The sequence below is a fragment of the Diadema antillarum genome, unplaced genomic scaffold, assembly GCF_040938485.1.
Source record: "Diadema antillarum isolate AM-2024a unplaced genomic scaffold, OU_Dant_1.0 seq00000229_RagTag, whole genome shotgun sequence".
Classification (NCBI taxonomy): domain Eukaryota; kingdom Metazoa; phylum Echinodermata; class Echinoidea; order Diadematoida; family Diadematidae; genus Diadema; species Diadema antillarum.
This window is the reverse complement of record NW_027271279.1, coordinates 168,479-193,869: the sequence shown is the minus strand read 5'-3', so window position 1 is coordinate 193,869 and position 25,391 is coordinate 168,479. Positions and strand designations below refer to the sequence as shown.

The 25,391-nt window shown below is 39.3% G+C and overlaps 1 protein-coding gene across 1 annotated transcript in view; it reads right to left on the bottom strand.

The window, feature by feature from the left end:
* The window catches only part of LOC139729248 (alpha-1,3-mannosyl-glycoprotein 4-beta-N-acetylglucosaminyltransferase B-like), a 159,339-nt gene that overhangs the window by 123,901 nt on the left and 10,047 nt on the right, over positions 1–25,391 (bottom strand). Inside the window, exon 3 of the mRNA XM_071640179.1 lies at positions 12,825–12,983. Coding sequence (XP_071496280.1) covers positions 12,825–12,983 — 159 coding nt within the window. The remainder of the gene's footprint in view (positions 1–12,824; positions 12,984–25,391) is intronic.

The following is a 25,391-nucleotide window of genomic DNA, read 5'->3' as shown; positions in this document are numbered from 1 at the left end:
GAGGTACAAAGATTGCATCCCTTCCGTGTTCATTGGAGCGTACGCGGGAATCGCGGGAGCTACAAATCTCGACTCCTCCCGCGTTCACAGCAGGTTCAGCGTGAATACAAACTTACACAAATCCATTCCAGAATATTATTTATTTATTATTTTTTTTTAACACTGGTCCTGCTTGACCACAATTTTCAGGATTGTCGTACCGGAAATTTTATACTGTACTTCTTCAAATCCACCAGCTCTGGTTCATAATCAAATATCATACAATTTTTTTTTTCCGTACACGTTTTTTCTTCTAGTAATATCAGATGGCAAATAAATCCCTAAAAACATTACAAGTCCTTGTATTATTCATTTTGATAACAGCAGTAACAAAAATCCATGGTAAGAGGGAAATTTATCAAATCATTAAGAGTATTCTGCATTCACCTTAAAAACAAACAAATGCGTTCACCTTTCGTACTGTACTCACATATAAATACACCCATCATCTTACCAATCTTTTTCTGTTCTTCGTCTTCTACTTATTACTGTCATTATTACTACTATCATAATAACTTTGTTACTATAACCTCTATAATTTTCTTTCAGACAAGCAACAAACTGGTATCTGTCCTCTGCATGAGCACCAAGTGTTTTCATTATTTAAAGAAACAAATATCAAAATCACAAGCGTTGCCCTCTACTTTCTTGACAAAGTATTTGTTATGGCCAATTTTGCTCAGGGCCATCACGTAGTAATGAACTTGGAACCATTTTCTTCAAACCCGCACCAGCTAGAGATCTTAGACTTGAAGCAGGGAGGCGGAATTGCTTGAATTAACGCACTATCAATCTATGGGTACGGTTATAAATTATTTGAGAAACTTAAGTATACTATATAGCAACGACTGCATATACTATAGACATGCATATCAGCATCAAAGTAGGCCTATTTTCTATAGTTGAGTTACAATAGTCTCGCATCCTTCACTTGTTAACTCTATACCAGAGGAGGGATTACGGGGTAATTTCAAAGTTCGCACTCTCTATTCAGTGGAGTGCGCTTCTGCGGTAAACGCGGGAGCACTAATCTCTCACCCCTCTCGTGATGCTCAGAGGAAGTTGAGGGAATACGCGGGAGGTACAGAAGCGTGCACCCCTTCCGTGTTCATTGGAGCGTACGCGGGAATCGCGGGAGCTACAAATCTCGACTCCTTTACAGCAGGTTCAGCGTGAATACAACCTTACACAAATCCATTCCAGAATATTTTTATTTTTATTTTTTATTTTTAACACTGGTCCTGCTTGGCCACAATTTTCAGGATTGTCGTACCGGAAATTTTATACTGTACTTCTTCAAATCCACAAGCTCTGGTTCATAATCAAATATTATGCAATTTTGTTTTTCGTACACTTTTTTTCTTCTAGTAATATCAGATGGCAAATAAATCCCTAAAACATTACAAGTCCTTGTATTATTCATTTTGATAACAGCAGTAACAAAAATCCATGGTAAGAGGGAAATTTATCAAATCATTAGAGTATTCAGCATTCACCTTAAAAACAAACAGATGAATTCATCTTTCGTACTGGACTCACATATAAATACACCAATCATCTATTCTTATCAATTTTTTCTGTTCTTCGTCTTCTACTTATTACTGTCATTATTAATACTATCATAATAACTCTGTTACTATAACCTCTATAATTTTCTTTTAGACAAGCAACAAACTGGTATAACTGTCTTTATCTATCTGTCCTCTACATGAGCACCAAGTGTTTTCATTATTTAAAGAAAGAAATATCAAAATCACAAGCGTTGCCCTCTACTTTCTTGACAAAGTATTTGTTATGGCCAATTTTGCTCAGGGCCATCACTATATAGGTAGTAATGAACTTGGAACCATTTTCTTCAAATCCGCATACACCAGCTAGAGATCTTAGACTTGAAGCAGGGAGGCGGAATTGCTTGAACTAACGCACTATATAATCTATGGGTATGGTTATATTTGAGAAACTTAAGTATACTATAGCAACGACTGTACTAGACATGCATATCAGCATCAAAGTAGGCCTATTTTCTATTATTTATTGAGTTACAATAATCTCGCATCCTTCCCTTACTCTATACCAGAGGAGGGATTACGGGGTAATTAAGTTTGCGCTCTCTTTTCAGTGGAAAGCGCTTCTGCGGTAAACTGGTAAACGCGGGAGCACTCATCTCTCACCCCTTCGTGATGTTCAGAGGAAGTTGAGGGAATACGCGGGAGGTACAAAAGCTTGCATGCCTTCCGTGTTCATTGGAGCGAACGCGGGAATCGCGGGAGCTACAAATTTCAACTCCCCTGCGTGTTCACAGGAAGTTCTGAGCGAATACACTAGTCAGGAGGTAAAATCGAAACTTGTCAAATCATTATGAAGATGAGAGTTCACAAATGCGTTTATTTTTCGAATCGTATTACATCGTCTGTGTCTACTCTTTGCCTCCTCTTGTAATCATAATTTTTATTGTCTCCTCTCATTTTGCAAGGGGTCTGTGCCGTCCATTTACTCACTTCACAAAAGCTAATTCCAATAATCATTTACCGGTATGTCATTATTATCATCATGACATCATAATTTTCTTTTAGCTCTATAATTTCCTTACGGATATTTCTAAGCGATACGACAGTTGTTTTCTAGCTCTATTTTTCGTATGAGCACGGTATGGTTCCTAGCTTTTCATATAACTTACGCAAATTTAATAAACAAACAGTGCAACGGGCCGCGGGGCGCTCAACAAATTGTAGATCGCGCGTGCCAGCTGTTGTGATCGCATTTTTCTCGACAGGTTGTGAGTATCAATGACATTTCGGGGAATACACGTTCTTTAGGGGCTACACGTGTTTTCATGGTTCTCTGCTAAACTTAATTCTCTGACGTTCGTGGCATAAAGTTACGGCAAATATATAGGCCATAAGTAAAGTAAAAAAATGGAAATTTTAAAAAAAAATCTTTCTCGTACGGTACGTTGCCTTAAGCTGTGACAGGGAACAGCTGATACGAACTAGCACAGGCTTATTAGCTCATGCGGTACCAGAAACACATGGAAGGCAATATTATTTATTTATTTATTTATTTATTATCATTATTATTATCATTGTTATTATTATTATTTTTGGTACTGCCAACCAATCGACTCGGCGGTCATACAGCACGGTCGGAGAACTAGATGTGAGACACAGGTGCGTCAGTTACCAGTGGGCCTACAAACTGTACTTTACGTACCTACAGGAATACTGTACTACTTTATAATAGCAAAAAACACATCGTGCTGTTTTCATGGGACTGGAAATAAATTCAACGTTCTGCATAAACTGTCATGTTGCATTGATTCTTGCCGTTCGATGCCTCCTCGGGACTCGCTCGAAATGAGAAGGTAACGATATTATACCGTTGCGTTCGTGGTCCAATGCGAATGTCTTCTAGTCTTTTATGATATGTAGCATAAATTTTACTTGGGTTTTGCTGAGATTAATTCCACATTTGTTTCTCAATGTACAAGTTTTGTACTGTGATTACGCCACTCGTAACACATACAGTGCACATTGCGTCGTCAGGAACAGCACGACAAGCACAACGTTGAATCGCGCGCTGCTAGCTGTGCTGTGCACAGTGTGCATGCATGCTGCAATCGCGATCGTACAACTCGCACTCGCTCGTGTGGGCGGGAGTTCCCTGTACTGTGTGCGGTATTGTCGCGATTTTTGGCGCCGCACACATCGTCCACGGACTTGCGAAAATTCTGCATGACAGAGCGCGGGAGTACGCGGGAGGACGCGGGCATACGCGGTAATCGCGGGAGTGACACGGACCCCCACAGGTTACCGCGAGCGGGACTGTACACTAGCTTGCGATTGTATCAAGATCGTCTGAGGATTGGTATGTGGTTATCGTATGGGTGTGTGTTGTGTGGAAAGCTTGAATATGGTCTGCACAATGCTGTGTGTGTATGTGACACATTCTGTATGTACATTATGACTACGTGTGTGTGAAGATGGGGAATTCCCTACGTAGAAGACCAATCACAGCATCAGATTGCTTCACACCTGCTAAACGTCATGATGATGTCATGTATACATATGGCCGTCCCACCACATTTTCTGCATGTATCAGTGTGCGCTCACACACACACTTACACGTAAAACATGCAGTGCTAGTTGGAGTGCACTGAAGAAAATGATTATGTGTGTACAAGACAATTTTTGGCGCATCAAGCTTTACAATATCGGAAGATGATAGCACAGGCGAAATAAAGCTTTACCGAAGGCATTTTGCTTACCTCGCTATAGCAGGTTTGATTGACTATGTTTTTCTTTGTTTAGAAGTCACAAAATTTATCTCGTTATAGCAGTTATTTCGTTATAGCCGATCTCGCTATAAGAGTAGCATTTTACATAGACTTGTGTGAAAGGAAATTTGGGACCGGGAAAATTTCCTCGCTATAACCGATATCTCGTTATAGCAGTGTTCGTTATACCGAGTTTCCCCTGTATATGTCATTACCATATTTCAGCAAAAAATTCCCGGTAGAAACTATCAGTGTACGGGAAGGATAATTCATACAAGAGTATCATCAATCAAACAGCCTTCAAGTAAAATTCTCTACAACAGAAGACAATACAAGACCAGCTCTTTGAACATACACTGTACCAGCAGGTTCTTGCATCCATTATCAAATTCCATATCCATTGCATTTAAACACCAAACTGTTAATAGCTACTGCACACGACATTGAAAACGGTTTTGTCAGTGCAAATGATTGATTTATGATTAGCATAAACCCTCTGTGAGCCATATAAACACACATTATAAGATAACTGGGTTAGAGTTATGGCCCAAACTGTGCTAACATATATCAAAAAGGGTTAAATATGCCATTTATTAGAAACTACAGAAAAACAATATTAAAACAAGAAGAGAGGGCTTATCAGTTTTGTAGCAATGATATTTGAATTTGAACTCGGTGGTAATTGATACAATATGCGGACAATGGTTAAACACAACACTTATTCTGAGACTTCAACTTCTACGATCACATTTCCACACTGCATAGTATTACAATGGGTTGTCTCTCAATTGTGAATTGTGTTGTAGATGAGACGCATGCACTATTAAAAACAATGGACAGTCCAGATTCACATTGCCTAGCTGCATGTTTTGTTATATCTCCCCGCTTCTACTGCGTAAATTCATCAATTCTTCCTCCGCTACTAATGACTACACGGATAAAGACGGAATCGATCCACACACAAGTGGTGCCAGAGTCGTTACAACAGGAATGACCCCACCACATGAAAGGAAGCTCATTAATATGCACATTACATATTCACTCAAGCTGGAGGAAAACATTGCTGCTGGCACTGCAGGGGCGTACCAGGAACGGATGGAATAAATTTGCATAGATGACTCAGATTTGCTGCGACACTAACAGCATTACAGCATCACTCAATGACATTAGAGCACGCCAAGCACAATGTTTGCATTTGAGAGTCAGATGAAGGAATGTCCTTACTTGCACGTTTGCCAGGAAAAATCTCCATCTTCCATTTTTTTTTTACCCACCCAGAAAAGAGCTAAACAGACAGTTTTCGTCTTTCATCTTCCATTGTCATTTAAAAGCCAGCAGATGTTTTCTTTGTGTGTGTGTGTGTGTTTTGTTGTGGTTGTTGTTGCTTTTTTTTTTTGGGGGGGGGGGGGAGCCTTGTACATTCTTACTAAAAGTTACCAAAATCCAATCAAATATAGGTAATAATATATCATTGGCAGCAGAAATGGCAAATCATGTCCACCTGTCACATTCACACGATACAATCAATAAAGCTCAAACTGTTACATGTACCATACAATCAATTCAGTATGACCATGAACAAATGCCACACCCAGCAATCAATGGAAGTTTTCATTTCCATATTCACGGCAAGGAGAGTCCCGTTCAGCTGCAGCACTGGACCTTTACCTAGCCAATATCAGCAGCTCCCTTGCTTTTCATGTAAGAAATGCTGCAACAGGAAGGACCCTTGTTGCAAATGATAGAAGACATACGAGCAACACCAACTGTGAAATCTAACCCATGTAAATCTAATCCATGTAAAGTACGATTACATTACTACATTATTCTGACAAGTTTAAGCACTGGGAAGAACAGACGCTGCATACCCAGTCTGTTTTAGACTTTGCTCAGAATGACCTGAGGTCAACGGCATACAAAGGAAACTCTGCTCTGCTCTACGGGGTCAAGTTTATCACTGGCGGGGTACAGGAAGCCATCAAATTGCAGAAACCCTGCAGTTCTCCACACCCTTACGATCCAACATAAGGTTGAACATGTGGGACTGTTTAACTGCATTGCAAAGGCAGCATGTGAGCGCATGTCACTGCACCTCGGGGCGTGAGGGTATCTGTCTACTTGTCTGGACGTGTAATCAATGGTTAAAGTGACTGCATTATATTGTTTCATGAACAAATCATCAAACAAGTAGAAATTTTCAATTGCAATTTCAATTTCAAAGCTCACAAAACTTTGGAAGTATCCTATCTGTTCTCTTCTTTATCCTGCTGACTGATCACCTGAAATTAATTGTGGTCACAAAGACAGAAGTTCTCAGGAAAACCACCCCCCCCCCCAAAAAAAAAAAAAAAAAACACCAACAACAAACACTGAAGAAACACCAACAAATATTTGAACAAGAAATCTCCTTTTGAAATGCTCTCCATCTCAACAATACATTCACAGTATCCATGGTTACACAGACCCGTACACGTAGAGTGGGCTAGAGTTAGCTGACATCAAGACATGTACTCTTTTGTGCTGAGAATGATTTTCTCTTTTCAGATTTCATTGGTTTCATGTCATCAAGTCTTAAATCGCAAGTGAGGAAATTTATTGGTGATAATTGCTAGTAATGAGCAGAAAATTTCTTTTCACTGGTTCAACAGCAGTTGAATCTGTATGTCAATCTCGTGGACGTGGTATAAAAGGGATCTGTTCCCACATACAGTTGTACAGCGTTTGTATAGAAGGGAATTTCAGCCAGCTTTTCTACAGAGAAACCAGGGGAACATGAGCTGATGGTTTAGAAGGCAGTGTGCAATGGGCAAGGTTATTGAATAGGCAGCTGCAAACCACTTGTACTAGCTGAAGTAATCTGATATCCTGCTTCATGACTTGTGTTCATTACAAACAGTAAAAGCAATAATATGCCCTTGATGGAAGGACACTCATATTTCGTTCCAATAATGATTCAGTGATTAAATTGCTGAGCACCGAACATGGACAAATTTCCTCTGTTTTTTTTCGGTAACCCTACCCCAAGCACTCATCAAGATCCTGGTATGGATGTAGAGGCAGTGGCAATGATAATGTGCGGGTAGAAGAAAGATGGTGCTTAAATGTGGATATATATCTCACTGGCTTGGAGTCTAGGTGGCAACATGGCGGCAACTCAAGTCTCGCCAGTAGCAGAGACATAGATCTCTGCGACGTCTCTGCAACATCTCTCACAGAGACTAGCCTGGTCTCTGCAGAGTTGGGAGAGAACTGAACACGTTTCATTTATTTTGAGACTCTTTCCAGTCTCCAGTTGGTTTCGGAGACCTCTCCATATATGTCTCAGTTTACCCTTGGGAGCAGTGATTTAGAAAATGCTTGAGATATCACATTTGATACATATGTGTAGGTCAGTTGTATTACAAAACATCCTACCATGTAAAAATTTTGCAATAAAGCCTAAAATGTAAGGAGATATCACGATTTTTTTCAATAAACCATAACTGTGTATGGTTTAGTCGAGAAACATTTTTATTATAACTATTGTTCACATTTTGTACAGTGTATATTTAGCAACACTTAACATTAATTAGGCCAAGTAAAAAAAGAAAGTAGTTTCTCGTCCGGGTTTTTTGAGCAAGGCGATGAGGGAGGTCCTTACTATTTGATATCTTACTATTTTTTCGAGAATTGTCAAAATGAAAGTAATATGTGTTTCTCGTCCGGTAATTCTGAGAAAAGTAACGAGAGAGGGCTTTACTATTTTCTATATCCAATTTATGAAATGAAATATCACTCTGTTAAGTGGTAGCTGTGTTATGAAAAACCAGGTCCCACGTGTATGTCTTGCCTGCACTCTCAAACATTTTCAAACAAATAGATATATGTACCATACTTGAAATGAAACTTCATGCATGCAGAAATACATTTGCTTTTTCTTTCCATTACAGATGTCAAGGGAAAATGACCATCTTAATACTGGTATTTAGTGTTGTAATGGCATTTCTGATACCAGTGTACTTGCAATTCTGATGTATTGTGCTATTAATTGAAACAGGTATAAAACATGTCTTTCAACAAATGTACGACTGAAATAAATTCCATTATATTCAAAACACTGCTTTGTTTATTATTGTGTTTGTGACATTTTGTGTCCACACAGCTGGTACAGTGTATGTATATGCATTTCTTCACAGTACAATCGTAGCACATTCAACTGGAAACTGGCTTGTACAATTGCAGATGGATGTCAAAATGATACGATTTATGGCATTATAGCATTAAACAAAGATGTTTCTTCATGTTCTAAAAAGACATTTGATAATCACTCATCATTTGGATGATGATTGTACAAGTGGAAACTCGATATAACGAGATGGTCGGGTACGAGTCGTGTTCCTCGTTATAGCCGATATCTCGTTATATCAGTAGAAATAAAAGAAGGCATAACATAAAGACATTAATTTGCACACATGGGACTACCCATCATCTTTCAATCAATACTGATAACTTGCTAATGTGTGTGAGGTAAGTACTCACCTTTATGGGTAAGAAGATGTTTTTTTTCGCCAATGAAATCCGATATCAAGAATGTTTTTCTTATCAATTGTAGAATAGATGTTTGAATTTGTAAATCTACATAGCTTGCGATTGTGTGAAGATCGTCTGTGGATTAGTATGTGGTTATGGTATGGGTGTTGTGTGTGGAAAGCTTGAATATGGTCTGCACAATGCTGTGTGTGTGTGTGACACATTCTGTATGTACATTATGACTGCATATATGTGTGTGTGTAGATGGGGAATTCCCTACGTAGAAAGCCAATCACAGCATCAGATTGCCTCACACTTGCTAAACGTCATGATGATGTCATGTATACGGCCGTCCCACCACATTTTCTGCATGTATCAGTGCGCACACACACACACACACATACACGTACAACATGCGGTGCTAGCTGTAGAGTGAACTGTCATGAAGAAAATGTGTGTGTACAAGACAGTTTTTGGCGCATCGAGCTTTACAATCTCGGACCGTGATAGCACAGGCGAAGTTAAGCTTTACCCGAAGACATTTTGCTTTGCCTCGCTATATCAGGTTTGATTGGCTATGTTTTTCTTTGTTTGGAAATCACAAAATTTATCTCGTTATAGCAGTTATTTCGTTATAGCCAATCTCGCTATAAGAGTAGCATTTTACATGGACTTGTGTGGAAGGAAATTTGGGACCGGGAAAATTTCCTCGTAATAACCGATATCTCGTTATAGCAGTGTTCGTTTTATATACCGAGCTTCCCCTGCCCTGTATACCACACTACAGATGTTACGATTCACGGCCGTGTCCGTGTTACGTCGTAAAGAAAAGTATCCCGCAGAAATACGATACAAACCAGAATCCGTGGAAAAGTTATTCATTTTGTAGATACACCCATTTTATAATTCCACATTTGCTGGAAAAGCGCACTCATTTTCTCTTCAAAATACATCGCCGTCAGATGCAACGTTACAGAGCAGAGTGTACGGGCCTCTACACATTCGAATGTGTTCATGCGTGCGATGGCCTGGGGACCCGATTTGGACAGCTAGCAAGTTACAGACACGGCCGAAAAAATAGTAAATATAAAAAAAGTCGATGCGGCAACTGAAAATCGATGCGGGCGGGGAGCGGGCTGGGACGAGAATTATGAATTTCTTGGTATTTTCAGCGCCATTTTGAAAATAGTAAATAGTAAAAAAATCGATGCGGCGGCCAAAATCGATGCGCGCGAGGACGAGAAACTGGTTTCTTTTTTTACTTGGCCTTATACTGATTCAAATTTTTACAGCGGTTGTTTCTATCCCTATCCCACATTCTAGAACTATTTTGAAGCACTAAAGCTGGGTTTTTGTTTCATATGCAAATGGTAAATTATGCCTTTAAGATATGGTCACGTCACAGACTAATTTTGCCTTGTCTAGCTTCGTTTTCTTTCTTGAAATAATTTGTTTGTTTGTTCATAATATAAAATCCTTCAAGATCGTGGTGTTTGACAACAGGAAAGGTACACTGTACTTTAAATCCAGTCCATGGATTACTTGAATTTCACTCTCGTAAATTTATGCACATGATATGGCACTACATGCAAAGAAAAATCCAATTAAAAGAATGCCAGCTGACACTCACAATATGTGATGCTCGCCTTTTCATGCTTGTTTCACTCCATGTGCTAAATTGAAACCATGGATTTTATCAGAACTACAAAAATATTGTGAATTTTGGCTCTAGGGTTTCACGTTTTGAATAGATAGAAATACACCAGCCGTAATACAAGTACCACATTTGTACATGTAAACTTAAAGCTTCCTGAACTTCTACAACATAGATCTCTTCTTGTTTGAATAGAATAACAAAATTCCATCATTCTGTAGGCTCGACATTAATAGTCTTTTCAACAAAAGTCAATTTAAACATGAAGCAGTCTTTCCTCAAATGCAGAATGATGCCTACAGCATAAACCGTCCCATGGACTACAATACAAAGGTGAAGGCCGGCACTGATGTCATTTATTTCGTGACTTTCATATCAGGTGGATACTTTGGAAGACATGCTCTTCCTGTAAACTCAATTACACTGTCAGAAGTGACCAGTTTCTTCTGTCTGATGGCTTGTGACCTTTGTTGGGCAATGCTTGAAAGAAGGAAAGAAAGCTTCATTCTATACAGATGAGAGGAGAAGGGACCCTGTTTGGCCATTGTGCCATAAAGACAAGACACGAACAGTGTGTGAACTGTACACTGTATCTCGTACGGCTGCTGGCTACATTTTGCACATGTATGCAATGCCTTCAACACAGGATCACGCGTACATTATCTTTGGGCTACTGGTGATCTGTGCCTTGTACGAGAGCACCCATCGTATCTGAGTGACATCTTCAAAAACATTTTGAGAAAAAATTTACAAAAATTTCACGCTGTACATCAATATACATTGCCTTTTTCTTACAGATTTATAACAATGTAATGAAGAATCTGACATTCATAACATGGACTTGACATGGACTCAAATTAGGAAGACTTTCTTCAAATTCAGAATGACTGTGAGGTCCGTTTGATACTTGTGTTTGAAAGTGTATCAAATCAAATTAAATCAAAGAATCAAGTAGTGATATCATGCACATTTGTTGAGGCAATGCTGCAAGACCAGAAAGGAAACCTACAGCAAAAACAAACTACCTAAAATTCTCTGAAATTCAAATGAGAAGCCTTTAATAATAATTGACATGTCACAGATCTGATCACTACAAATATGATTTATTTACAAATGAGATAGGAGAAATCAAAGTTTCTCCAAGATTGAATGATAGTGTATGGTCTTTTACATAACCTCTGGACCCTGAAGTAGGGTAAAGAATGTCACATTCCAATCTGTGATACGACTTGACACCACTAGCGTCTACCCAACACAGGCAGACAATGTGATAGGAGTTTTACAACCCTTCCTTATGTTAACAGCCAACGATATCTCTAATTATCTCTCAGATAATCATGTTTTGCAGTACACAATACTTTTGAAGTTTCAGCTCGAATTCTGGAACAAAACATGAAATTAGAAACAAAACATTACGTTTCGTTCAACTGTCTGGATATATATATTTCACTGCAATGACATAATTGGGTTGGTAACTTGACCATGAAACCCTGGTCTATGAGATTATGTGACTTCCTTGTCAGTTCCTCTATTAAGAGCGGTTACACACGGTCAAAAATTCATCATTTGAATGATGATTCCAGTGAAAAATGATTCTAATGACAAATTTTTAGCACGTGTGGAAGCAAATTAGAATCACGAATGCTAATCACAATCACCATTTCAAATTCTAGTCTGGAGGTGAATTTCAGTGAAGTTTCACTCAAATTACGGTGCGAAATTTGCATGTGTAATGCTTGACCTCCAAAACATCTTTTGAGGGGCGGAGCTTACGTGACCCTTCAAGCACTGCCGTAGATAATACGCGCGCCGCATGCATGCACTCGATCGTACGCTATAGAACCTCGTTGTTTTGATTGACAAGTCACCAAGGATTACGTAACGCCTTCGCTCGAGAATTCAAATTCTAATCACAGTTTACAATGATGATTCAAGTTAAGAATTTTCTCTCGTGTGTAACCGATCTATATAATCATGGCCGGCGCCACGTTTTCAAAAGTGTGGGGGGGGGGGGCACTTCAGGGTTTCATCAGCTGACAAGCAAAAAGTTTAAAAAAAAAAGGTCTTCAGCGCAACTTCTGTAGGTGCAACTTCAGGGTTTCTTCAGCTGAGAGGCAAAAAAAAAAAAAAAAGGTCTTCAGTGCAAAAACAAAGCCTTACCGCACTTTCAAGGTTTCTATCTATTTTCTTTCTTGTGCCACTAGTGCCACTTACGCACTTCCGGAGTGAAAAAAGTGGGGGGGGGGCATACGTGTTAAAGCAATTTCAGAAGTAAAGGTTCTATTCTTTAAATTGTATTTAGCGCTCTCCTAAAGTTCTACTTGGGTAAAGCCCGTGGTGGCGTCTTACCTCCAGTGTTGCCCTGCGAGAGCTGGAGGGCAGGGCGGAGCCCGTGGGGTTTCTTTTGGAGGTGAGGCATGTAGTGCAGGACGGACGGAAGATGGAGAAAGTTGGTGGTGTTGGTGCCCGCTGCATTCAGCTGAGATATGATGGGATCGACCGACGCATCTGTGGCCAGGAGTAGATAAAAGTGGTGACAGAATCAATCAATAATAGTCAGCAATCATTTCATTTCATTTCATTTCATTTCATTTCATTTCATTTTTCATTTCATTTCATTTCATTTCATTTCCATATCCATGTCATACAAAATTATTACAAAGTAACAGTAATCATTTGTACAAGCTGGTGATTAGGCAAACTGGGAGAGTATAATGAAGCCTATCCAATCAGGTGGGACAGAAATCTTTTGCAATGCCATGTCCACTACCACTTCCTACAAGTCATTCTTTGCCTGGGAACACTAAACTTTTCTAACAAGTCCCCGATATAAATGCAAGCTACACTGTAATTACAGCAATCAACTTTGTACCACAAAGTGCTCATGACTTAAAAATTTATCTGGTACTTGGGTGGGGTTCTAGTTCATGGAGAACGAGGGGGTTGGTGGTGTACAGGTGATATTACATTCATCATGTGAGATGTCAACACCCACGCACTCAATCATCTTGGAAGTTTGCAAAATATCTGTCTTGCCTCATAGCAGTCATTTCCTATACATGGCACTGAATGACAAATGACAAATACACTATACTCAACAACACGCACACAACGTACACATCATGAAAAACATCCCTCCACTCACACACACACACACACACACACACACACACACACACACACACATAATGACACTGACCTAACCATTAACCTTCAAGACTATCAGGTTATTTGCTTCCAGCCACCCACTTCTGCAATGAAGTCTGCAAACAGCAGAACACAGATATTCAAATTTGCATTTCCCTTTCCTTTGAGGTGTACTCCTCATCCCTTCACAGAAAGATATCTAGCTCTGGTCAAAGTTTGGCTCACACTTGCTTGCTCATTGTATAATCTAAACAAACTTCACAATGGAAGCCACTAGAATGGACTTCTGCAGCACTTCCTTTGCTCACTTGGGATTCTCCACTTAACGGAGATCAGTAGTCGCAATGGCCATCTCCATTTCAGAGAGCACTAAACTGCGACTGAAATTCAGAAACCTTAATGGACTTCAAACAGACCCAACTGGATCCAGGGAGGTCAACAATGGGTTTAAGAACAATTATACCATGCACCAAAAGACTGTAGTTAAAATGGATTCTGAGGTAGTGGGAAGAGGACCATTTTCTGAGGGGGCGCAGCTCCAAACAAAAGAGTGCAATTTCTGTGTTCATACTGGATCTCACATCTTAGGACAGTTGGGGGGGGGGGGGGGGGGGGGGATCTCATCTTTTTTTACTACTGACTGCCCATGATGCCCATGATGCCCATGCCCACGTCTGTCCCTGAGATGCGGGGACAACTGCATTTTGGACTGTGTGTAGTACCAAAAAGTGCGTCCTGCCATTTGACACCAGAGTTTGCTCATGTGCACATAAAGAATACAACAGGGAGCTTTCAACTATGAGCCCAAGGTCATTATCTCTTCCAAATTTCTGTCCTGGTAGTCAACCTGACTAGATTTGGAGGAAAACCCCGGGAAGTCCCCTTGAGTGTCCAAATCACAGTTTTTTTTTTTAAGGGGATAGTCCCATGGTGCGGGACTTTCCCTGAGACATACACTGTGGGACCTATACCCTGTTTACAGTGTCCACTCCCCCTCCCCCCATCATTTACAAAATGTATCATTTTTTATATGAATTTCAAAATGGTATTCAATATGATAATTTGCCAAGATTATTGAAGTTGAGCCTGAAACTTGTGAACTTCTCTTGGCATACTTGTGTGCGGAATGACATCAAATGACATCACATTTCAGGGTCGGCCTTCACTTCTGAACTCTCTGTTTTCTCCAGACTGAATACATACATGTAGCACGAGTTGACATTTCCTGCTAAAGAGCAGGAAGTGTTCATCCATCGACACGGATCTTGCTTCCACAAGCGGATCTACAATGTATGTCTACTCCATGTTACCCATGTTCTTTCAGCATGTACAATGTATTTGTATACAGATGTACAACGTAATTAGTACTGGTACACGTAATCTCAGTCCTGTACACGTGTGTGAAGGTGCATACAGTGTATATGACTGCATATGACTCAGTAATGACTTTGACTCTCAAAGAGACAGAGACACACAGTAGCCTGCTGTCCCTTCACTATAGCTGCATATTAGCCAGAACATGCAATCTTCTCCTTTGTTTAAATTGTCCCAGATAGACTTGAAGAAAGATTTATCTTTGATATTAAAGATTCATGGTTTGCATGTTAGACAGTGGGCTAATCTGACCAACAACAGTAAAACAATGGAGGTAAAGCAAATATGTTCTCAAAATTGACGAGTATTTGTGGGAAAATTATAAAATAATGTGCCAGATGAAAATCTTTACTGGTAAAGTAACAACATATGCATTCACTCATATTAAAGTGGGGGGTCAAAGCAGAAATTTCCACAATTATCCAGCCAGTCTCTGACCGCAGGTCAAAGGTCAGCACCTGCTTCAATGAGGAAGCGACAACGCCAGACCCAAAATGCCAGCATGATGCAGTGTGGATATGTTTGAAGACAAGTCTTGCAACACATGATGGTATGGGAATAATATCAATAGGGAAAGGTGGATTGTTATCCAGCCAGTCTCTGACCGCAGGTCAAAGGTCAGCACCTGCTTCCATGACGAAGCAACAACGGCAGACGGAAAATGCCAGCGTGACGCAGCGTGGATATGTTTGAAGACCAGTCTTGCAACACATGATGGTATGGGAATAATATCAATAGGGAAAGGTGGATTGTTATCCAACCAGTCTCTGACCGCAGGTCAAAGGTTGGCACCTGCTTCCATGACGAAGCGACAAAGGCAGACGGAAAATGCCAGCATGACGCAGCGTGGATATGTTTGAAGACACGTCTTGCAACACATGACGGTATGGGAATTATATCAATAGGGAAAGGTGGATTCAACATGTTGGCGCTGCCACACTCTGATATTCAAAGTCTCTACAGTACATGTCCATGTGAAATCTTGAAAATGTGTTGTTGTTTTTTTTTCTTTTTGTTTGTGTGATACCCCATGCATATTGTCATAGCTTCTAGTTCTTGTTTTTTAATGTTCATTTCATCCATTAAGTTCTGGAGGAATTCTGCTACAGAAATGATTGCCTTGGCATCATTAAATTGGCAACACTGACTTCCACTGCATTTATCTACATGTATATCAAAGAGAGACTGTAGAAAATGGTTAAATATAGGACATTAAATCAAAAAATGCAAAAATGTGCCAAGTTGAAATAAACAGGAAGTTTCATTTGCCAATTGTATTGCCAAATTAAGAAGCAGTAATTAATTAGTCAATTGAGAAGCCTCACTACCCTGGGCATTGTGGGTACAATTGTAACTACTGTATGTACAATCATAGCATATCAAAAATACATGCTACCTTTGATTTGAACCAACGATCTCCAAAGTCCAGCTGCTTTTCTACCAAACCACATCTACACAATCTATGATTATACCCTCACTCCTTGCCTTGTGGTTCACACGTAGGGCACAGGACAATTCTCCTTCACAAAGAAAAGAAAAGAAATTACTTCTAACCCTCGAAGCGATATGTCCAACATCCTGAAGTTGAGATATTTCTGACTACTGTAAAAGTGGATATTTTCACGTGACTAATTTTTCGCGCTTGGCCGGGTCGGAAGAGTTTCGCGTGTTTTTAATTCCGCGGAATCAAGACATCACGCACAGGCACATATGGCAAGCAAAAATATTCGCATGCTTTTATTTTCGCGCTAGTTTCTGGTTGCGCGAAATGCGCGAAAATTTGAACACCGCGAAAATTTCCACTTTTACAGTATATTCCAACATCAATCATACAATGTTTGCATAATATCTCTGATTATATTCCAACGTCAATCACACAATGTTTGCATAACCTACATGCATTATGGTAAACAAGCCAAGTTTCAGTTATGAGATAAATCTCAGATATAAGTTCTATATGGCATACATATTTCTGCAGTGCATTGTGTATTTTCATTAATTTTGCATGTTTATCGATATTTACAAATCAACAGCTTGTGCAAATATCACTCCCAATGGCAGAAATGAAATATCAAACATTTCCAATTTAGACAATCCTGAATTTTTCTCTTGAAAAGAGATAACATTTATTGATCGCTTCATTGCTCAGGTCCTTGATTGGGAATTCAACCATTTGCTGAACTGTTTTTTGAGTCCTGATTTGTGAAATGTGCTCATGAAATGTGTGACATAAGTTACATTCACACGCAGTTGCCATACAGTACATATGGCATACATAATATTTCTGCAGTGCATTGTGTATTTTCATTAATTTTGCATGTTTATCAATATTTACAAATCAACAGCTTGTGCAAATATCACTCCCAGTGACAGACATGAAAGATAAAACATTTTCAATTTTGGCAATCCTGAACTTTTCTCTTGAAAGGAGATAAAATTTACTGATCAATTCATTGCTCAGGTCCTTCACTGAGAATTCAACCATTTGCAAAACTGTCTTGTGAGTCTTGATTTGTGAAATGTGCTCGTGAAATGCATGACATAGTTGTACTGATAGTGCACTTTCTCCCCAATAGTTACCTCTGATAATCCGATAATAGCTTGCCTCGGGTTTGCCACGTGGGTAAGGGAGACCAAAATGCACATCAGAAAGTAAAGTGAGAGGAATCGCTGAAATGAAAAGCTCATCAGAGGGAATAGGGGGCTAGACATACATTATCCTTGAACTCAGGGAGCATTCTGAAGCTCACCTATGATATGAGGTGACAGTTGGCACAGCAAACAGCAATGGCTGTCTTTGTGTCTGTCTGTCTGTCTCTTTCTTTCTCATAAGTGATGTGATAATACATATCATCCATCACTTTGGTCAATCTGTTTCTTTTGTCCATGTCTGTCTGTCCATCTGTCCGTCTTAATCTCTTTTTCTATCTGTTTCTCTGGTGCCTTTCTCGTCAATGATGTGACAGTAAGTGTACATCCATCACTCAGTCAAGCTGTCTCTGCATCTCCCTGTCTGTCTGTCTGTCTGTCCATTTGTCCGTCTTGCTCTTTTTCTATCTGTTTCTCTGGTGTCTTTCTCGTCAATGATGTGACAGTACATTGTAAGTGTACATCCATCACTCAGTCAAGCTGTCTCTGCATCTCCCTGTCTGTCTGTTTCTTTGTCTATTTGTCTGTCTGTCCATCTCTGCCTGTCCCTCTCTGACTCTCTCTGTCTCTTTCTCTCCTCAATGGTGTGACAATAAGTGCACCAATCTTTGGTCTCGTCTCTCCATCTGTGTGTCTGTCTGTGTGTTCATGTGTCTGTCTGTGTGTCCGTGTGTCTGTCTGTGTGTTCATGTGTCTGTCTGTGTGTCCATGTGTCTGTCTGTCTGTGTGTTTGTGTGTCTGTGCATCTGACTGTGTCTCTTTCTCATTTATGGCTTGACGGTTACTGCATCCATCACCTCAGTCAGTCTCTCTTCTCCCTCTCTGTCTGTGCGTCTATCTGTCTCTTCTTTGCCAATGGTACACTTCTGTGACTTTATGTGCTCATCATTTTAGGCTGTGTTTATCTATAAAACTCAACAGACAAAATCACGTTTCAAAACGTGTTTTGAATGGCGTTTACGAACGTGGTTTGAAACATGATTCTCGGGGTGCCGCATTTATCTTACCATCATATAATCGCGATTTGAGTGTCGTTACTGCACAGCTGCTTTGCGCCATTACATGAGAAGTAAAGGTCACCTGCGTATCACAAAACATGCCTTCATCATTCATGCACAAACAATGGGTAATTAAAACACAAATGGTACATGCTTTTCTCCAAAACAGGAACAAGCTGGAAGTTGACGTGGGCAGTATGGAGATATAAACACATTTAAAAATGGCATTGCATTCACCTACTCGCAGAAAGGTGATCATGGTCTCAAATGCGCTTCTAATCGCCTTTTTTTTTGGGGGGGGGTTGAAATTGGCGTTTCTAAATGCAATTGAAAACACAGAACTGTTTGCATTTACAGAGCTGTATCATCTATCGCCCGAAAATGCCTCAAACGCGTATGGGATCGCGATTATGCCTCCAAAGATTTTCAGATAATTGCACCCTACGCAAGTCTGCTTCTCAGCTCCTTCTCTGTCTGTCAGTCAGCCAGTCTGTCTTTTTCCCTTTCACTTTCTTCCTTTACAACATACTTCTCCTTTTCTCTATCTTTCTATCTCTCTTCCTGTAATATTCATATCCAGACTTGACATGGCGGAATACAACATAAAATTGAAGGGATAAATAAATAAAGACAGAAGAAATGACAGCCAACATGTGGTCATTGTATCAGGGTTGTAAGTGAAAGTTTGAGTACATTATACTGTATACGCCAAATATTTTGCAAGGTTTTTATTTTCACGAATTTCGCGAGTCAGGTGCTATTCGTGAAATTAAAGACATGCAAAAATAATGATTCTGATCACAATATGAATGTGACGCACATGTATACATTTCTCCATTCAGTACAGTACTCCACGATCGTGAATTTAACCACTTGCGAAATCGTTGGGAAGTCCCGATTTGCAAAAATTTAGACTCGCTAAACATATGGCGTATACAATGTACAGTATAAAACAAAATACCAGCATCATACAAATCGCCAACCCTGAAGCCAAATGAACATTAGTAAAATATTCAAAATATCTCCAAAACTTTGCCATCAGTAGATGTTCAGAAATAAGAAAACATGGTAGAAAAAAAGAAGGTTCGTTTCTAAATAAAAAAAGATTGGGATGCTCCTTACAACAAGAAACAGTTGGACATCACCATACTTTGTATGATCTTTCATCTACAATGTATCTTCACATGGAGCACTATTCTACTGTATATAAAAGCTAAACAGAAAATGGAATTTTTGCTGAAAGTGCAAAATAATCTCGACAAGTGCAAATTAAAGCACATACACACGAATCTAAGTATCTTTCTGTTTCTTCTGTAGAAGAAGGTTAACCAGGGGCCAACACATGGTGAAGAATCAATTACCCCATCCATCAGGTCGCTGTGAATTAAAATCAGCTGCGACAGCAAGGCTGGCCTTTAATTAACCTCTCGTACATTGCCATTATAGACTAGGATAAAAGGACTCTGATATATTGAAGGAGCCGCCTCATATTACCTTCATGACAGATGTTTCATGACATTACTATACTACAGCCATGCTTCAGCATGTAAATGTACAGTGTACATAATGTACTTCTGCTGTTGACACACAATGTTTCACTTCATAATGCCCTATTGATATCCAAGAGTGTGATATGCACAAGTTTAGCTTACAGTGTTTTCACCCCATCTTCAGCTACAGTATCAATATAAAGTTGCCATCATCACTGTTACTCACTGCAATTTATATATACATCGTAAATATCTAAAATATTTAGATGCAATTTGCAAGGCTCCTCTCGAGCAAACAGCAAGAATGCAAAGTGATGGTTTGCTCTGAAGCGATATACGCAATGGGGTGATATGAACAGAAATAAAAATGATGTGTCAAAAGAAGTTTTGACCATCTTGGGGGAATTGCTACATCAAAGATGCATGGGTACCTATCAAGCACGCTTTGCTTCGCAAATCAAGCGACTTTGCAGATGTGATGTACGCTATAAAAGTGGTAGGGCTATTCAGCTTTGGCCATCACATTGGTGAAGAGTCATTTCTCTTCTGTTAAAAAGAAAATGCCTTGAATTTTTCCACCTTTAGTGTACATGTATGTATGATGCCTTTAAAATTGAGCAAGCAATTCACCTTTTGTACACACATGTCACAGAAATCTAGTACATATTGTACTTCATAATTATGATGCATCAGCATGTACTACAGAAATGAATTGAATCCTCTTTTTCCATTCAAATAAAGGTCTTTGCATACTTCGTAATAACAACTGAATAACTTCATTTTCATGTTTTGGTTTATGAATACAAAATTCGCACAATTCAATATGTATCTTTACCCTATGCTGTAGCTTACAAACTTTAATTGCTCATTTAGTAACTCCTACAGCGATGAAGGGAAGGGCATATTGTATACCAAATATACTGTAATTCAACAATCATTTCAAATTACCCTTCTGCCTTTCAACAAAATTTATTGAAAATATAACATCCATCATGAATTAATGAATATTTACATCATTATGTACGATGTACAGTTGTTTTGTATGTGATGGTTGTGTATGATTCTATTTTATCTCTGTAACAATTATTACATGACTTTTGACTTTTTAAATGAAAGATAGGGAGAAAAGCGACAGACAGAGAGATAGCGAGACAAGATAGAGAAATGTGGACATTGATGAATCTTTCGGGAGGGTCCCCTCCACCAAATATCATCAGGATCCGGGTCACCTGATCAAAGACCACTTGAGCCATGTCACAATAACACAGGCATCTGACAGCTAACCCTTTCCATGCCAAGGATTTTAGACAGTGTGTACAATGCTACATATGGGATTTTCTGTGCCAATCAGCACTCAAAGCACACAAAGGGTTAGTGACACACACACAGGGTAATGATATCAGCCCGCCCATATCGCCATGGCAACAGATGCTTGAAAGCAGGTTAGCCAACATGGGAGTACCGGTACACACAGAGCATTCTCTACAGTATGTCTCCCATACTCAGTGGGCTACTCGTTTTCTCTTGTAATACTGGGTAAGAGTGCAATGCATCAACTTCAGTATTATGACTTGAGCACTGCATACTTTAAAAGCTACAGTTGTATTTAAAGGGGAATTTCAGGACAGTTAGTCTGATATGAAAGGGTAACATTTTACAAGTCAAAACAGTGAAACTAAATGAAGGAAGTTACATGTATGAAATTTGGATATTTTGCTAATGTTCACAAAACACTTGTTGACAGTCATATGCAAATGAGTGAGCAGATGATGTTACCATCTCACAACTTGCCATACAGTTTAAAAACAATATCTTCAAATATAAAAAAGATTTAAAAAAAAAACATAATCATGCCTCACACTAAATACTAATACATCTGAAAGATCATTAATTTGGCCTTACAGGACTAACATTGAATTTTTAACACTTTAATAGCAGAAAATTGAATTTTCATCAGTTTTTTCTTTTTATTTATGGCATCAATTGAAAGTTGTGAGGTGATGACATCATTAGCTCAGTAATTGCATAATTAAGGGTAGTGCTCGAGGGTGGGTCAAAGGTAAATGCACTGTCTCCCTCTATGACACAAGCAACTGAACTTATCACATCTTGGAGAAAGTTTGCTGCTATAACCATTATCTGATCTCAACGTAAAATGGCACCTTTAAATTTCACTGGCTCTTTATACTGTATACATGTACACCATTCATTTCTGGTCAATATCCTTTTGTTGGGAACTACAGTGCTGTAACATAGTTTACTTTTCACAAATTGGGACTTCCTGACAATTTTGCAAGTGGTTAAATTCACAATCGAGGAGTATAGCAAAGGACGGAGACGTACATATAGTATGCACATAGCATTCATGTCAGGATCAGAATAAATATTTTTTGTGTTTTAAAATTCCCAAATAGCACCGACTTGAAAAATTCATGAAAATAAAACCTCACAAAATATATGACATCTATGGAGAAAGGTTAGACGAAACTGCCTATTAAAGTCAATTAATCTTTTTTTTTAAAGCTACCCAATCTGAGACAGAGAGAATAACTTTAATCATCCAAAATGTGTATCAAGTTTAAGGAACACGTACAATGTATATGAATTTAGTGATTTTAGAGGCAACTACATTGCAATTCTGCACTTGAAATAAGCAATGGTAGTGTATAAGACCAAAATAGCACCTACACAGATGTATAACATGAAAGATAAGTTTTTGTGATTCCTTTTGACACATTTCCTATGAAATGATAACAAGATAGAGCATCAAACTATAAAAATGTGATTTCTGTGGCTTGCTGGGTATAAATATGAAAACAATCGATGTCCACAGACGATATTACATACATGTATGTAGCCGCTCTGCAACGCACACTGTGGATTCACTGTACTCAGACCTCAACACAAATGTGCTACTTCCTTTGCGACCCTGCGACTTCCTGGATGCATCAACATTAGTTCATGACCTAGGAACGGGTCTTGCTCTCCCCGCCATATATTTTCAGTATTCTGCCTGCCTGCAACTTTCACAAAGTTTATTCAGCTGTCCAAACATATCTCGCACTATTAAGTCGCCTCCGCAAGATGAAGGAACGCAGTGCAAGTTAGCAATATGCCCAAGAGTTATTACAGTCCCACAGATGCATGACGATGTGTGCATCTAGCCTATGAACATAAATGTACAGCTGTAGATATTGTAGATCATGATGCAATTTGACAATAGAGAGGGAGAGGGAAAAAAGTGATAGCATCTACGAAAGGATGAAGTGATTGACACTTCTGTGAACAATCATTTTGTCATAACCCCCGAGACACTGAAGCAGGAAGTTTGCAATCAAATATTAATAAGTTTAAAGATACAGTAGCATGAAGAAGCGTGGGTGGTCCAACAGAATTGATCTTCACTCGCTGGCCACTGGGGTACATTAAAAAAACACACAACAAAAACACAAATAATGCCCGTAAGCGAATATGTACCTCAAAGTTTGTACACCCTCATCGGCAACGGTCGACTCTAGTCGAGATTCTTCGGCTGTGTGTGTACGTACACAGAGATTCTGTGATGTAAAGCTGTACATGTACAATTCATTACGAAGATTCTCATCATTACCTGGCATTATTCAGTGGTCAAATCAAGGAATTTGTTCTTTTACAAATGTCATCATTTGTTCAGCACTGCAGCGATTGAACATTTTATGTCAATTTCATTGGCTCATTTTCATATGATATCTTGCTTTATGGTGTACTTCTCTTCAGTCTGTAGACAAACATAAAATGAAATCGCAGACACAGATGTAGACGTACAAATTTGTAAGTGCTGATCTGTACATATCTTTGCTATACAATGTACATTGTACCTTCTTCTTTCAGTCCCATACAGCTTTTGACAAACTAATAAACAGATAAGAAAACAAGTGAACAAATAGCAGATTACCCATATAAATGATGGCCAAAATACAAGTGCGTGCTAATGCGCAACAGTGTGGATCAAAAAGGGAGGGTACGAGCATCGAAACCAGATATCGCACAAATAGTGTTTGTTTAAATATTTAATAAAAGGTTGCTCTTACAGCAAGGCGAGGAAAGGCGGTGGGTAGTGAGGCCGGCCCATGAGTAAACAGGGTTTATGAAGAGCACTTTTGCTTGAGCTGGCCCGAAGTTCAGGTGTAAACGGTTCACCAGCCAGCCTCAGGCTGGCCTCAGGCTGGCTTTCATGTGTAATAGGGGCCTAGGGTGTGTCAATAACGCTTCCACTTCACAACTCAAGTAGTTACTTTGTACAGGTTGTAACTGTTACGGAAAATAGAATACTTCAGTGTTCCAAAGAATAGTGTCCCTGCCTTTACAGTGAGGCATGACTGCTAGTGTACTAATTAGAGTAATAGATGCTCACACAATAATGGAACATTGGAATGTCAGTGTTGAACCACAAGACTGCTAGCAGTTCTACACAGGATGAGTTATACAATGTACCTTTTCACATCCGCTCTATTTCATGCCGCAAAAATACAGTATCCTGCTTAACAGTAGCAAAAGCCATTCATGCAGCACTTACACTTGTACGTACACAATTTTTCACTTTTTTTCTGCATTGTAGGTTGTTTTCAACTGCTCTTCACGCTTTCTGCTTGGCTATTTTCAACTGATCTTCAATCCATTCTTTGAAAAGTCTGTGGTTCAAGGTCATTGTTGACCATTGCTAATGTGAACTGGGTTATAGCATGGAGGTTTAAACTAACAGAGCATTCGGGGGAGGTAATGTCCTTGTTGACATGAACTTCAAAGGCAGAAGCAATACCCAAATCAATGAGACCTTTGAATTGTACTTTTCCAGATATGAAGAGATACATTTTCTGTTTTGGGGTTTGTTTGTTTTCTCAGAGAGACTCGCTACAGAATCAGGAAGACTACACAGCTCTGATACTGGATATGCCATAGTATTTTGCTACTTACCTCCGCCAAGGGAGGAGGTTATGTTTTCGTTACCGTTGGTTTGTTCGTTCGTTCATTCGTTTGTTTGTGCGCAAAATAACTCAAAGAGTAGACAACGGATTGGGATGAAACTTGCAGGAAAGGTTGAGAATGACACGAGTATCAAACGATTAACTTTTGGTAGTGATCTGAGAATTTTGGGGGAATTTATGAAGGATTTTTTATATTTTGGCAGGGAGGGTCAGTGAACTTGGGAGTTCAGGCGCCTGCGCATATTTGAGGTTTGCATGCGCGCACTAAAGTGCGTGCTCTAGTTTCTGCTAAGG